Below are 13683 nucleotides of genomic sequence, written 5' to 3' on the forward strand. Positions count from 1 at the left end.
CCATTTCCACCTCCTTTGCTTTTACAGAAGCAATGGTACAATTGGTAGCTGAGGGTAATGTGATTCTTTACAGGGCAAGCCAGCACTGCACAAATATTAGATAAGGAACTTTCTGCCTACTCTTTCTTCTGTTACACTCATGTATGCTATGTTTATTTCTTAATAGGAAGCTAGAAATAATGCACTTGCATGCATGGTTTTCCTTTCCTTAAGCTAGTTAGCAAGTCGGGGCTAGATCTTGCAAAAGGATTTTCTTTAAAATGTTTGCTTTAAACAAATAAGGGCCAAAATGAGAGATAAGGGATCCACTTATATTTTCTGACATTAAAAGACAAAGAGCTGTTTACATGTTTCTACACAATAAGACATAATTTTAGCCTCTAATGTTTAATTAGCAAAACTATGTTGAAAAAAATTAAAGTTTTGTAATTCAAAGGTTAAGTGAACACTAATCATAGGTTAACATCTTCAGTAATAGGAAAATTCTCATTAAGCACATGTTTATCTTTAGCTGAAATATTACAAGTTACTACGCAAGAATTTCTTAGTTTTGTGTTTGGAAGTCTATGGTGGCAGCCACTGAGACATTTCCCCTGGGCATTCACTGTCCCTTGTTGATTTGCAGGATTTTATGATCAGCGTTGCAGATGATGTGCTGAGGACCTGGATAAATAGGAGTCCCTGGACAATGAAGAGACATGAATAGGCTGCTTCAAGTTCTTACCCAGTTGTGTATCGCTAACAATTTTATTATTTTTTTAAAGCAGAATGTACTTACATGGTCTGAAACACCACAGATTTTAGATGTCCCAAATTTCAAAATAATTGTTCCACACCACCAAGCACAGCCTTGGGCTAGCTGGAAAATAAATAGGATTTAAGTTTTTAAAATGACATATGACTTAGTTAAAATGTTCATTGCTACGAGTAGCAGAACAAACTAAGTCATGTGACATGCACTAGCCTGCTATGAAGAGGAAATGGCAAGACAAGGAAAGCCCTTCACGTGTCTGCTTATTGGCAAGGAATTAAGTTTGATAACACTGGGGCACTGTTGTAAAGTACCTAAAACACCAGGGCACTACACATCCTAAATCTAAAGATAATTCTAAAAAACTAAAGCAAGCAAGCAAACTAACAAACTAAAAAACTTCCCTTTAGTCTCTTTGAAGACGGTGACAGTTTTATTCCTAAACAATTATCCTTAGCTAAAAATCAAACTCTAGAGAGACATTGGAGACCTGGATAAAGGAAAAGGATAAGAAATGTTAAGATTCCAAGATTGGAAGGGAGTGTATCTTCCGGACGCACCAGGGACAGGACCACGTTATTCAAGAATTTATGAAGCTGGGGCTGCCTGCACATGACTTGAGCAAGTCACGCTAGTCTACAGTTCAGTATGATTGAGGAAGGAGTTCACAAGACCCACCCCTAGCTGAGGAGCTACGGACAGACAGTTGATGGTTTCTGTGAGAGGGAAAGTCTAGTCTCTTTAAGAATGTGACTGCTACTACATCAGCAACAATCCAGTGGAGGGCCACACACCCTAGATTGTGTGAGCATTATATATGAGACTCCATAGGTTAAGAAAAAGGTAAAAAGAAAGGACATGAAATTCAGAAATAGGGAAATGGGGGTGGATCTGAAAGGAGTTAGTGAGAAGAATGTAGCCAATTCTCTAATACAGTAATACAAATATTTTATTAATATTAATATTTTGTCTTTTTCTAAGCAATATTTATTACTTTCTTTTGTGATTTTTTAATTGGTTATTTTATTTATTCACATTTCAAATGTTATCTCCTTTCCTGGTTTTCCCTCAGTAAATTCCCTATCCCATCCCCCTACCCTTGCTTCTATGAGGGTGCTCCCCTACCCGCCCACTCTCTACCATCTACCTGCCCTGGCATTCCCCTATACTGTGATATTGAGCCTTCACAGGACCAAGGGCTTCTCCTCCCATTCATGTCAGACAATGCCATCATCTGCTACATATGCAACTGGAGCCATGGGTCCCTCCATGTGTACTCTGGTTGGTGATTTAGTCCGTGGGCGCTCTGGAGGGTATGCGTGGTTGATATTGTTGTTTTTTTTCCCCCTATGGAGGTGTAAATTCATTCAGCTCCTTCAGTCCTCCCCCTAACTCCACCACTGGGGACCCGTGCTCAGTCTGATGGTTGGCTGTGAGTATTCACATCTGTATTCGTCAGGCTCTGGCACAGCCTTTCAGGAGACAGCTATATCAGGATTGTGTCAGCAAGAACTTCTTGGCATCAGCAATAGTGTCTGGGTTTGATGTCTGCATATGGGATGGATCCCCAAGTGGGGCAGTCTCTGAATGGCCTTTCCTTCAGTCTCTGCTCCACTCTTTGTCCCTGTATTTTTTTTTTTTAGAAAGTAGCAATTCTGGGTTAAAATTTTGGAGATAAGTGGGTGGGCCCCATCCCTCAACCAGGGGAGGGGACCCATGGCTAACCTCTGGATATGATCTCTACAGATTCTCCCTCCCCCTTTGTTGGGTATTTCAGCTAAGGTCATCCCCACTGGGTCTTGGAAGCCTCTTGCTTTCCTGGCACTTGGTGGCTACCCCCAGCTCACTATCCGCCATTGCAACACACCTCTGTTCAATTTCCTGACACTCTATACATCTCCCCCTCTCCTCCCAGACCTGATCCTATCCCCCTTTTCCTACTCCTCCTCTTCTCTTCCTCCCATGTCCCTCCCACCCTCTACCTCCCATGATTATTTTGTTCCACCTTCTAAGTAGGACTGAAGCATCCACTCGTTGGTCTTCCTCTTGAGCTTCATGTGGTCTGTGAGTTGCACTGTGGGTATTCTAAGTTTTTGCCTAATATCCACTTATCAGTGAGTACATTCCATGTATGTTCTTTCGTGACTGGGTTACCTCACTCAGGATGATATTTTCTAGTTCCATCCATTTGCCTGTGAATCTCATAAAGTCATTGTTTTTAATAGCTGAGTAGTACTCCATTGTGTAGATGCACCACATTTCCTGTACCTATTTCTCTGTTGAGAGACATCTGGGTTCTTTCCAGCTTCTGGCTATTATAAATAAGGCTGCGATGAACATAGTGGAGCACGTGTCCTTGTTTTATGTTGAAGCATCTTTTGGTTATATGCCCAGAAGTAGCAGTGCTGGGTTCTCAGGTAGTTCTATGTCCAGTTTTCTGAGGAACCTCCAGACTGATTTCCAGAATGGTTGTACCAGTCTGCAATCCCACCAACAATGGAGGAGTGTTCCTCTTTCTCCACATCCTCGCCAGCATCTGCTGTCACCTGAGTTTTTGATCTTAGCCATTCTGACTGGTATGAGGTGGAAACTGAGTTCTCTGTATATATTGGATATTAGCCTGCTATCAGATGTAGGATTGGTAAAGACCTTTTCCCGGTCTGTTGGTTGTTGTTTTGTCCTATTGACAGAGTCCCTTGCCTTACAGAAGCTTTGCAATTTTATGAGGTCCCATTTGTCAATTCTTGATCTTAGAGCATAAGCCATTGGTGTTCTGTTCAGGAAATTTTCCCCTCTGCCTATGTGGTGAAGGCTCTTCCCCACTTTCTCTTCTATTAGATTCAGTGTCTCTGGTTTTATGTGGAGGTCCTTCTTCCACTTAGACTTGAACTTTGTACAGGGAGACAAGAATGGATTGATTTGAATTCCTCCATTGAACCAACACCATTCCTTGAAAATGCTATCTCTTTTCCATTGCATGGTTTCAGCTCCTTTGTAAAACATCAAGTGACCATAGGTGTGTGGGTTCACTTCTGGGTCTTCAGTCCTATTCCCTTGATCTATCTGCCTCTCTCTCTACCAATACCATGTAGTTTTTACTACTACTGCTCTGTAGTATAGCTTGAGGTAAGGGATACTGATTCCCCCAGAAGTTCTTTTATTGTTGAAAATAGTTTTCACTGTCCTGTGTTTTTTGTTATTCCAAATGAATTTGCAAATTGTTCTTTCTAACTCTATGAAGAATTCAGTCGGAATTTTGATGGAGATTGGATTGAATCTGTAGATTGCTTTTGGCAAGATGGCCATTTTTACAATATTAATCCTGCCAATCCATGTCCATGAGAGATCATTACATCTTCTGAGGTCTTCTTTGATTTCTTTCTTCAGAGACTTGAAGTTCTTGTCATACAGATACTTCACTTGCTTGGTTAGAGTTACACCAAGATATTTTATATTATTTATGACAATTATGAAGGGTGTCATTTCCCTACTTTCTCTCTTAGCCTGTTTATCCTTTGAGTAGAGAAAGGTTACTGATTTGTTTGAGTTGATTTCATATCTAGTCACTTTACTGAAGTTGTTTACCAGCTGCAGGAGTTCTCTGGTGAAATTTTTGGGGTCACGTAAATATACTATCATATCATCTGCAAATAGTCATATTTCAACTTCTCCTTTCTAATCTGTATTCCTTTAACCTCCTTTTGTTGTCTGATTGCTCTAGCTAGGACTTCAAGTACTATATTGAATAAGGACAGAGTGGGCAGCCTTGTCTAGTAGGCCCTGATTTTAGTGGGACTGCTTCAACCTTCTCTCCATTTAGCTTGATGTTGGCTACTGGTTTGCCGTATATTGCTTTTACTATGTTTAGGTATGTGCTTTGAATTCCTGATGTCCTGAGCTTGAAGGAAGAGAAAGTAGGGAATGTACCTGGACTCGACGGCACAGGAAAGGACTTTCTCAACAGAAGACCAAGAGTGTAGGGATTAAGACCAACAGTCAAAATGGAACATGGACCTAGCTAGGTAGGATTATTAAAAGATAAAACATGGTGCTGGAGAGATGGCTCAGTGGTTAAGAGCAACTGCCTGCTCTTCCACAGCTCCTGAGTTCAAGTCCCAGCAACCACATGGTGGCTCACAACCATCTGTAATGGGATCTGATGTCCTCTTCTGGTGTGTCTGAAGACAGCTACAGTGTACTCATATATAATAAATAAATAAATCTTTTTCAAAAAGATAAAACGCAAACATCTGAGAAACAGTTTAAAAATTGTTCAACGTCCTCAGCCATCATTAAAATGCAAACTTTGAAATTTCATCTTACTTCATTGAGAATGACTAATATTAAAAACAAAAATGACAACAAATACTGTCATGGTTGAGGAGCGAGGAAACATTTATTCACTGCTGGTGAGTGTTCAAACTGCTGCCGGCACTATTAAATCCAATGTGGAAGGCTCCCCAAAAGCTGGAAATAGATCTGTCACAGACCCACCTATACCACTCCAGAAGGACTCTATATCGTACCACAGAGATCCCTGGTCATCCAGGTCCACTACTCCTGTATTCACAACAGATGGGAAATGGAAACAGCCTTGATGTCCATCAACTGATGAGTGTATAATGAAAATGTGGTGTATATACACACACACACACATGTTAAAATAGATGTTCTTCCTTTTTCTTTCTTTTTCCTTCTTTTCTTTTTTTCCTTGGGTACATATGAGGCAGAGGCCACCAATAAGTATATCCCCACCTCATTCTAAAGTCTCCCTTTCCTCATTCCTTGCTGTTTCATGAACTAGAATTAGTCCTCCATTCTTTCTCTGTTAACAAGTTCCATTAGTTATCCTTTATCTGAAATGCCTTCATTTCCCTTTCATTTTTAAAGGACACTGTCGTGGTTTGAATAATAAATGTCCCCGTTAACCTATGCATTTGAATACTTGCTCCCTGGATGATAGTGCTGTTCACTGAGCTTTGGAAGGCGCTCATTGGAGGAGTTCATCCCCGAAACTTTGAGAATTCAAAGTCTCATGATGCTTTAGGGTCTCAGTCTCTGCTGTATGCCTGTGGTTGAAAGCTGAGCTCTCAGCTTCCTGCTTCTGCTGCCAGGCATGCTGCTTGCTGCCTGCCTCTCACCATGAAGGACTCTTATCCGTTTAGAGTTGTAAGTACAAATAAATTCTTCCTTCTGGAAGTTGCCTCTGGTGAGAATATTTTACACAGCAACAGAAAAGTAACAGAAATGGACACCCTCACTGGGTATAGAGTTCTTTTTTTTTTTTTTTTTTTTTGTTCTTTTTTTTTTTTTCGGAGCTGGGGACCGAACCCAGGGCCTTGCGCTTCCTAGGTAAGCGCTCTACCACTGAGCTAAATCCCCAGCCCCTGGGTATAGAGTTCTTAATTGATACTTCCTTCAGACATTGACACGAACCGTGCCAGCTCCTACCAGCTCCTGCCAGCCTCCACACTTGGAGATAAGAATATACAGATGTTGTAAAACTTCTGTTTTACCCTTCTGGGCAACACCCTATTTCCCCCACCTGATATCGAGGTTTCTTTAGTTTTCATTTTCCAAATTTTTGTTATAATGTATCTTGACTTGAGTGTCACAGAGTTTATCTTACCCAGGATTCATCCTTTGACAGATTGCAGGAAGTTTCATCCATTGATTTTCAAATATTTCCTAGCCTAACTTTGAACCATTCTAGAATTTCGACAATATAAATATACCAGCTCTTTTCTTCTTGCCCATGTGTCTCTGAGGTGCAGCCATATCTCCACTCGGTTCTTGATTTAGATCAAGTTGTTCCTCCTGCCCCATCTGTCTACTAGGGATGTTACTAGCTGCCATTCATTCTTGACATAAACACAGTCACCAGATTTTAAACTTAAAATGTATTTCTCAATTATATTGTTCTCGAATTCTCTTTTCTAAAACTTTCCATTTCCTGATATGTTATAATCGCATATTTAAATATGTTTACTGAAGCATTTTATGGTGGCTGTTTTAAAACATTCCTCAGATCATCCTAATGCCACACCCATCATTGAGTCTCCTCTTTCCTCCTGCTTCATTCTTCATAGCCTGTATTAATCACCAATAGATTCCAGTCAAGGTTTGTAAGGCATCCACACAAAGAAAAGAACAGGCTGTTGTTTTTCTGTGCCTGACTCCTTTCGTTAAGCTTAGTGCCCTCCAGCTTTGCATATTTTCCATATATCACAGGATATCATTCTTATTTATAACTGATGATATTATATTGTGCATCGGCATACCTCATTTTCTTTTTCTAATGATAAGCACCTACAGTGATTCCATGTCTTACTTGCTATTGAGTGTGGTGACCATAAACATTGACTGTCAGGTGTCTCTCTGGCATATTGATGCAGTTTTCTTTGGCTGTAGACCCAGAGTTCCAATATGGCCAGAATAAGTGCTAGCATTTCACACCAAAACATGCCTATAGTTCATAATAGCCTACTTTGTGTTTTATGAAAGTGAGAAGACAAGCATGCTCTAAACATAAAGTAATGATGGAGAGGTAGAGGTTGCCCTAATGGTCAGAGCAATGGCATACACGAACGGAAATATCATATTTAATACCATAAATACGTAAAATGATTACAAGGTAATACATTTTACAAACAGTTAAGGAGTTAGAAAAGCTACTCTAATCATTGTACACTATATATAAGTCCCAAATGATCACAGTGTACCCTATAAATCTGTTTTACTAATTAAAACAACTAGTAAAGCTAAAAACAGGCTTCCAAAATTCCACCGTACTAGTCAATGCTGACACGTGCTGATTGCCTTTTCTAACTTGTCTTTCTCATTCCCAAGAGTGGGAACTTTTCGCGTTCTTGCTGTAATTGGCAGTTGCTACTGCATCTGGTGCATTATGAATCATGTAATAGAGAATGTGAAGCCTGTTTTAATACCCCATTTTAAACTAAAACGATACTCCATTTCAACATATCTAATTCCTGACCTTTTCTATACTCTGGTTAAAATAATGTAGTTTTCGGAATCTCTGCAGAACTGTTCTTGTTAGTTTAGTTCACCTTGCACTTTGTATGGCTTATTCTCAACCCAAATTCATGTCCATTAAAAGAGAATGCACCTCATCAGTCCTCTTGCCGTTAAGGGGAGGGTGGCAGATACCAAGTTTGTAGGGAGGAGAGAGCTCATTCTTTACAAATTTTTGGTTTGGATTTCAAATGTCCTCCAAAGCAGGTGTGTTGAAAGAAGAGTGTTCTCAGAGAGGCAAAGCTCAACACAGCAGGAGCCAGGACCAAAGCCTCTAGGAGGTGATTGGATCAGAAGGACTCTCACTCTCAAATGTTAATCCACATATCAATTCCTAGACTAACAGTTTGAGGGTGGGAGCTTGTTGTAGGAGCTTGCCCCCTCTTTTCCTCCTTCTCTCTTACTTCCGGGCTCCCATAGGTGGACAGCTCTGAGTAACCACATTCTCATCTCATTGCTGTAGCGCTCCACATCATTGCAGCTCAGAAACAACATGACCCAGTGGCAATAGCCTGGCACCTCTGACACATGGGCAAATACAACCTTTGTCCTTTGTGGTGGTTTTCTTTGGTGTTTTTGTTATAATTCTGCAAAGAAGACTGATGCTGTTATCTTTCTGTCATCTGTCTTGATGGCTTCTGTAATGGCTTGAATAAGCTTAGCCCAAGGAGTGGCCCTGTTGGGAGTTGTGGCCTTGTTGGAGTAGGTGTGGCCTTGTGGGTGTGGGTTTTCATACCCTTGTCTTAGCTGCCTGGAAGCCAGTATTCTGCTAGCGGCCTTCAAATGACGATATAGAACTCTCAGTTCCTCCTGCTCCATGCCTGCCTGTCATGCTAGCATCTTGATGATACTGGACTGAACCTCTGAACCTGTAAGCTAGCCCCAATTAAATGTTGTCCTTATAAGACTTGCCTTGGTCATGGTGTCTGTTCACAGCAGTAAGACCCTAAGTGATACAGGCTCTATGGCTCCCCATCAAGGGCAGAGAGGGCTAGTGAGTGCCAGATCATCAGGAACACATCCCTGGATTAACTTTGTGGGTCTCTCTCTACACCTTTGTCTCTGGCTAATGGTAGAATTCCTGCTCAGTCTCTGCCAGTAGGAAATGCTACTACTGTGCAGCTTGGCAAATTTTTCTAAATGCTCCCACACAATTCTACCTACTGCTATTAACAGTTCATTGGTAAAGTCACTGGTGTACACTAATTTTATCAAAATGATACTTTTCTAAAACTAAGTCTACTGTATCTTAGAATTATCGTGTTATCAACTACTTGGTAGACAAATCCTTCTCCATTTTCATCATAAGCTACAGAAATGCCTCAAAAAGAAGATCCCATTGCAGTTATTTATTGAGAAATTTATTGAAATAAATATATGCTTATAAATAAAAATGATGAATCTAAAGAAAAAAAAATAAACATTGTTCAACTCTTACCCAAAACTGGAGTTCAGAAGCTACCAATTTTTGGATTTTGTTTTTCTTTTGCAGTATTGCCTAAAAGATATGTAACCAAAAAAAAGAAGGAAATTAATATTTTTATTGCACAATCCCTCTCTCCCATCTCAACTGCATCTGTTAGTTTGTCTTCGTTATTGACTTTTCAGCTTGTGGACAATAGAAGCTTTCTTGATGATAGAGAAGAGTGCTTGTGTGCTCTCCCAATTTGTTGCCTCCCAATCATGTCTCTACCTCACTGAGTCATATGATCTGTTCTCTGCAGGTAGCTGCTGGGGGGAGTAGGTGGGATGAGGTAACACTGAGAGAGAAAGGTAACTGTGCTGTGTGTAGTCGGTTTTTACAGTCGGACACATGGCCTTTCCTCTGTCTCCTCATGATCACCTGATGACATAATCAGGAAAGCACAATCCCACGCAGCGTAGGGTCCCTATATTTCCCTTTGTTCCTTACATCTGTGTTTTTTTTTTCTCAACAAAACCTCAGTGGGTTCGTCTCTACAGTCGCATCCTATTTACTTTAATGCTTATCAGGCAAGATTGCATGTTAGTGGTTTTCTACTTTGATTTAACTGAGGGATAATGGACTGGCTGAGTTTAGGGCAGGAAACAGCTAGGTTAGTAGGGGATCAGCAGTGGTCTAATGTTGTGATATCTTAGATGGACCTAAGGTGGCTTGAGGTACTCTTGAAAACAAACTACCATACTTTATTGCTTATACTGAGAGCGATGCTTCAATAAATCCATTTTATTACTTTTAGTCACACTTTTGATATGCATAAGCCAGAATGGAGAATATTCTCTGCTCCCTGCAATTTTTCTATAGTGAAATACTCTAGCAATACTAAAGCACAACTGCCTTTCCCAGGTGCATTGTCTTAACTGAATCTTTGGCGATTGCTCCTGAGTTCTAACATTTTTGATTCTTAAGTCCTTTCTGCTTCATAATAGCACAACTCTTTACATTTTTCTTTCTGTCAAAACCTATGCTTAACTTTCTGCAACTTACCCATGACACTATCAAACACGAGGAATAATAAGAACTTAAGTACATTGGGTTCCCAAACATCAAAATGAAGCACAGGGCTACCGAACCCTGGAAAACAGAAACCAAAATTACTCATAGTCATCACATATACTCATACTTTGGAGGCAGGTAGGTAAATTATGTCTTTACCATTTTTATTAGCATATATTTACTGTGCACAATAGATTCCATCGTGACATTCTCACATAATAGACCACATACTCTGATCATACCATATAAACCACTGACTATATAAATTTCACTCATGTAAATATTAATGTGTTTGATCAAATATAAATAGAATTTTCAAGTCACAGCCAGAACTGAAGTATTAAAATTCAAGTTTATAAATTACTTACAGCAGAACTTAAACTATCTTCTATGTGTTACCGTGGTTTCTAGAGTTTGAATAATGAAGTGACATAATGAGACAGTGATAAATATGTATTCCCTAATGATTTTTTGCATCATTTTATGTAAGATTTGTTTTGCTATCATTTTTGTGCTTTTTAAGGAAGATGTGTTTGGAAACTAAGATAAAACGCAACAATATAAAATGTCAGTTGTAGACTTTTACAGTTGTATAGTGTTAACAGTGCCAGGTATAAAGAAGAAAAGGCATTTCAAAATAATGACAACATTATAGTGTAAAAATAAAGACTAAAGGGCTGGAGAGGAGGCTCAGCAGCTTAGAGTGCTGGCTGCTCTTACTGAAGATCCAGGTTCAGTTCCCAGCCCCGACATGGCAACTCTCAACTATCTGTAGCTACAGTCCCAGGAGATCCGAGGCCTTTTTCTTTACTGTATGGGCACTGAACACACTTAATGCATATGCATGCACGCAACAAACATACACACAAACAAAAATAAGCACATCTTTAGAGAGGACAATCCTTCTGCTGTACGGTTTCCAGCAAAGGCACAGGGCACCACAGCCTGATATGATGCTATTGATATCTTGTGCCTGAAATGTCATCCAAAAAGAAGTACCTCATAAAACAGAATTAGTTATGCTCTACAAATTGAGATTTTTTAATAATAGACTTGTAATATTAAAAATGTTACCATGTTGATATAAATGATCTTCTGAAATTTGCTTGGCTCAATGTACCCCACAACATACATGGGAAATAACGAGGCTATCTGAAACAAAAATGTAAAAGCACAAAAGTAAAAGAATTGTCAAAAATATATGGTTCACTAGTCATAAAAAAAAAGAAAATAAATACCAGGGAACAGGCTTATTTTTGCTGATGAGAGCAAAAAGGTTTGATCTAAATTTTCAGTGGGGAAAACAGAAAAGTATAGACATACATAATGCACAGTATTCATTGGTTTTTATTATCACTACTATTGGTTTTTAGCAGGCCAATTAAAAACTAAGCTAAGTCCCAGGAAACAATGGGAATTTCTACCTCTGACTGTGATATTTGGGGAATTTCTCTTCTGATATAGCCTTGCAAGGCCAATATTGGATGAATTGTGATAATTGTGTCACAGATGAAAATAACAGCCTAACAGGCTTACTGTGTAGAAGGACACATGAGGAGACAGATGCCTCCTAAATCCCAAGCTCGGGTGTGAGGCCGGAAAGATCTACACTAGATGAAGATATATACTATATGAAGGAAGCCATAATAGAGGGAACAAACACTTTTGAATCATCTCACTCTTTGCCAATAAATTGAGATTTCTAGTGCTTTTTTTGCCTGTTAGAAACAAATCCATTATTCTCTAGGAAAAATCATCACAAATTTAGCCTTAATCTAATTCTATATTACACATAAAAACAACCAGACAAATCAGAAGAACAGGTAACAGACCTACCTGCACTCAGAACCCACACACACCCTTGGTTTATATCCCAAAGAACCAACCCACTGCAACCTCTTCCTGCCCCCAAAGCATACCCCCGCTGCCATGCCCCCACCACCAACTGTATGGATATCTGCTGCTCAGATAGAGTCCTTGCCAGCCAGAAGAAGAGATAAGCAAACTTAGACAGAGACTCCAGGCTGGACCAGAGACTACGCTGTCCTCCAGATTCCAGATAGGCAGCCCTCCTGAGACTTCTTCCACTCTGTCAATGCTCTTCAATACTATTCCTAATCCCCACACCCCTCCTTATCAATATGTTTCACCTCCCAATATGGTGGACCAGAGGTCATCATAAGACCAAAGAGGAAACAGAAAACAAGAAACAAAATGCACATCCAACAAAGATAAACTAAATAATCAGCACCTATACCTACAATCAACCCAAATCCAGAAGCCTAGATGCCGGTGTAAGAAACAGAATCAACACCAGCAAGGGCAATATGTCAGCCCCAGAGCCCTCTGTCAGTCAAGTCCTGAATATTTCAATGCAACTGAAACACACACACACACACACACACACACACACACACACACACACACACACAAAGACAAGACCTTAAGGCTAACTTTATAAAGATGATAGAGGTCATTTAAAAGGAAATGAACAAATCTCATAAAGAAATCCAAGAAAACCCACAGAATGAAAGAAAATGAATAAATCTAAGAAAGCCAGGGGAAGAAAACACAGCTGAAGAAAATGAATAGAATTATTTAAGATCTGAAAATAAGAAATGGAATCAATTTCCCAGGAGTGCGGACACACCTGACAACACAGGTAAGTCCCAAGAGAAACCTGCCCAGAGCCCTCAGGACACGGGAACCAAGGAACAGACAGGGACAGGATCCTTCTGGGTTCTGTCGGCTCCCTGGAGCTGACCATGTGCTATAGCTCTCCATACCCAAATGCCACCTAGAGAGAGCTAGTGCTCTAGGAGTGCTGACACATGGGCTTACAAGGGGACAAGCCACAGCCAGAGAGAGGGCAAGACCAGCTGACACCAGAGATAACCAGATGGCAAGACACAAGTACAGGAACCTAAGCAACAGAAACCAAAGCTACTTGGCATCATCAAAGCCCTGTTCTCCTACCACAGCAAGCCCTGGATACCCCAAACACAGCAGAAAAGCAAGATCCTGATGTAGAGTCACATCTCAGGATGAGGATGGAGGACTTTAAGAAGGATAAGAAACTCACTTAAAGAAATCCAGGAGAGCACAAGTAAATAGGAAGATACCCTTCATGGAGAAATAGAAAATCACTTAAAGAATCACAGAAAAACACAACCAAACAGATTAAAGTTTAAAGACATCAGGCCACTGAAGGCAGACACAAGATAAAATGAGGCCTGTCATTGGATGAGAAGGAAAGGAGAGGGAGAAATGGAAGAGAGAGGAGGGAGAAGCAACACAGAGGCAGACATGAACAATCTTCGCCACCATGCATCTCTACATAGATACAGGTTGTTATGAATATTTCTTAAAGGATGGATTTCTATAGGTCAATTTATCCTATCCAGGTGGGTGGTTTATATCT

General features: G+C 40.1%; 1 protein-coding gene across 2 annotated transcripts in view; it reads right to left on the minus strand.

Moving 5' to 3' along the window:
- Nucleotides 1-13683, minus strand: part of Dpy19l2 (dpy-19 like 2) — a 119233-nt gene that overhangs the window by 58665 nt on the left and 46885 nt on the right. For both annotated transcript variants that reach the window (XM_235972.11, XM_006242722.5), the window contains exons 10-13: nt 11337-11414; nt 10254-10340; nt 9225-9284; nt 779-859 (exon numbers count right to left, since the gene is read on the minus strand). In XM_235972.11, coding sequence (XP_235972.6) covers nt 779-859; nt 9225-9284; nt 10254-10340; nt 11337-11414 — 306 coding nt within the window. The remainder of the gene's footprint in view (nt 1-778; nt 860-9224; nt 9285-10253; nt 10341-11336; nt 11415-13683) is intronic.

This window comes from Rattus norvegicus, chromosome 8 (genome assembly GCF_036323735.1).
Source record: "Rattus norvegicus strain BN/NHsdMcwi chromosome 8, GRCr8, whole genome shotgun sequence".
NCBI lineage: Eukaryota > Metazoa > Chordata > Mammalia > Rodentia > Muridae > Rattus > Rattus norvegicus.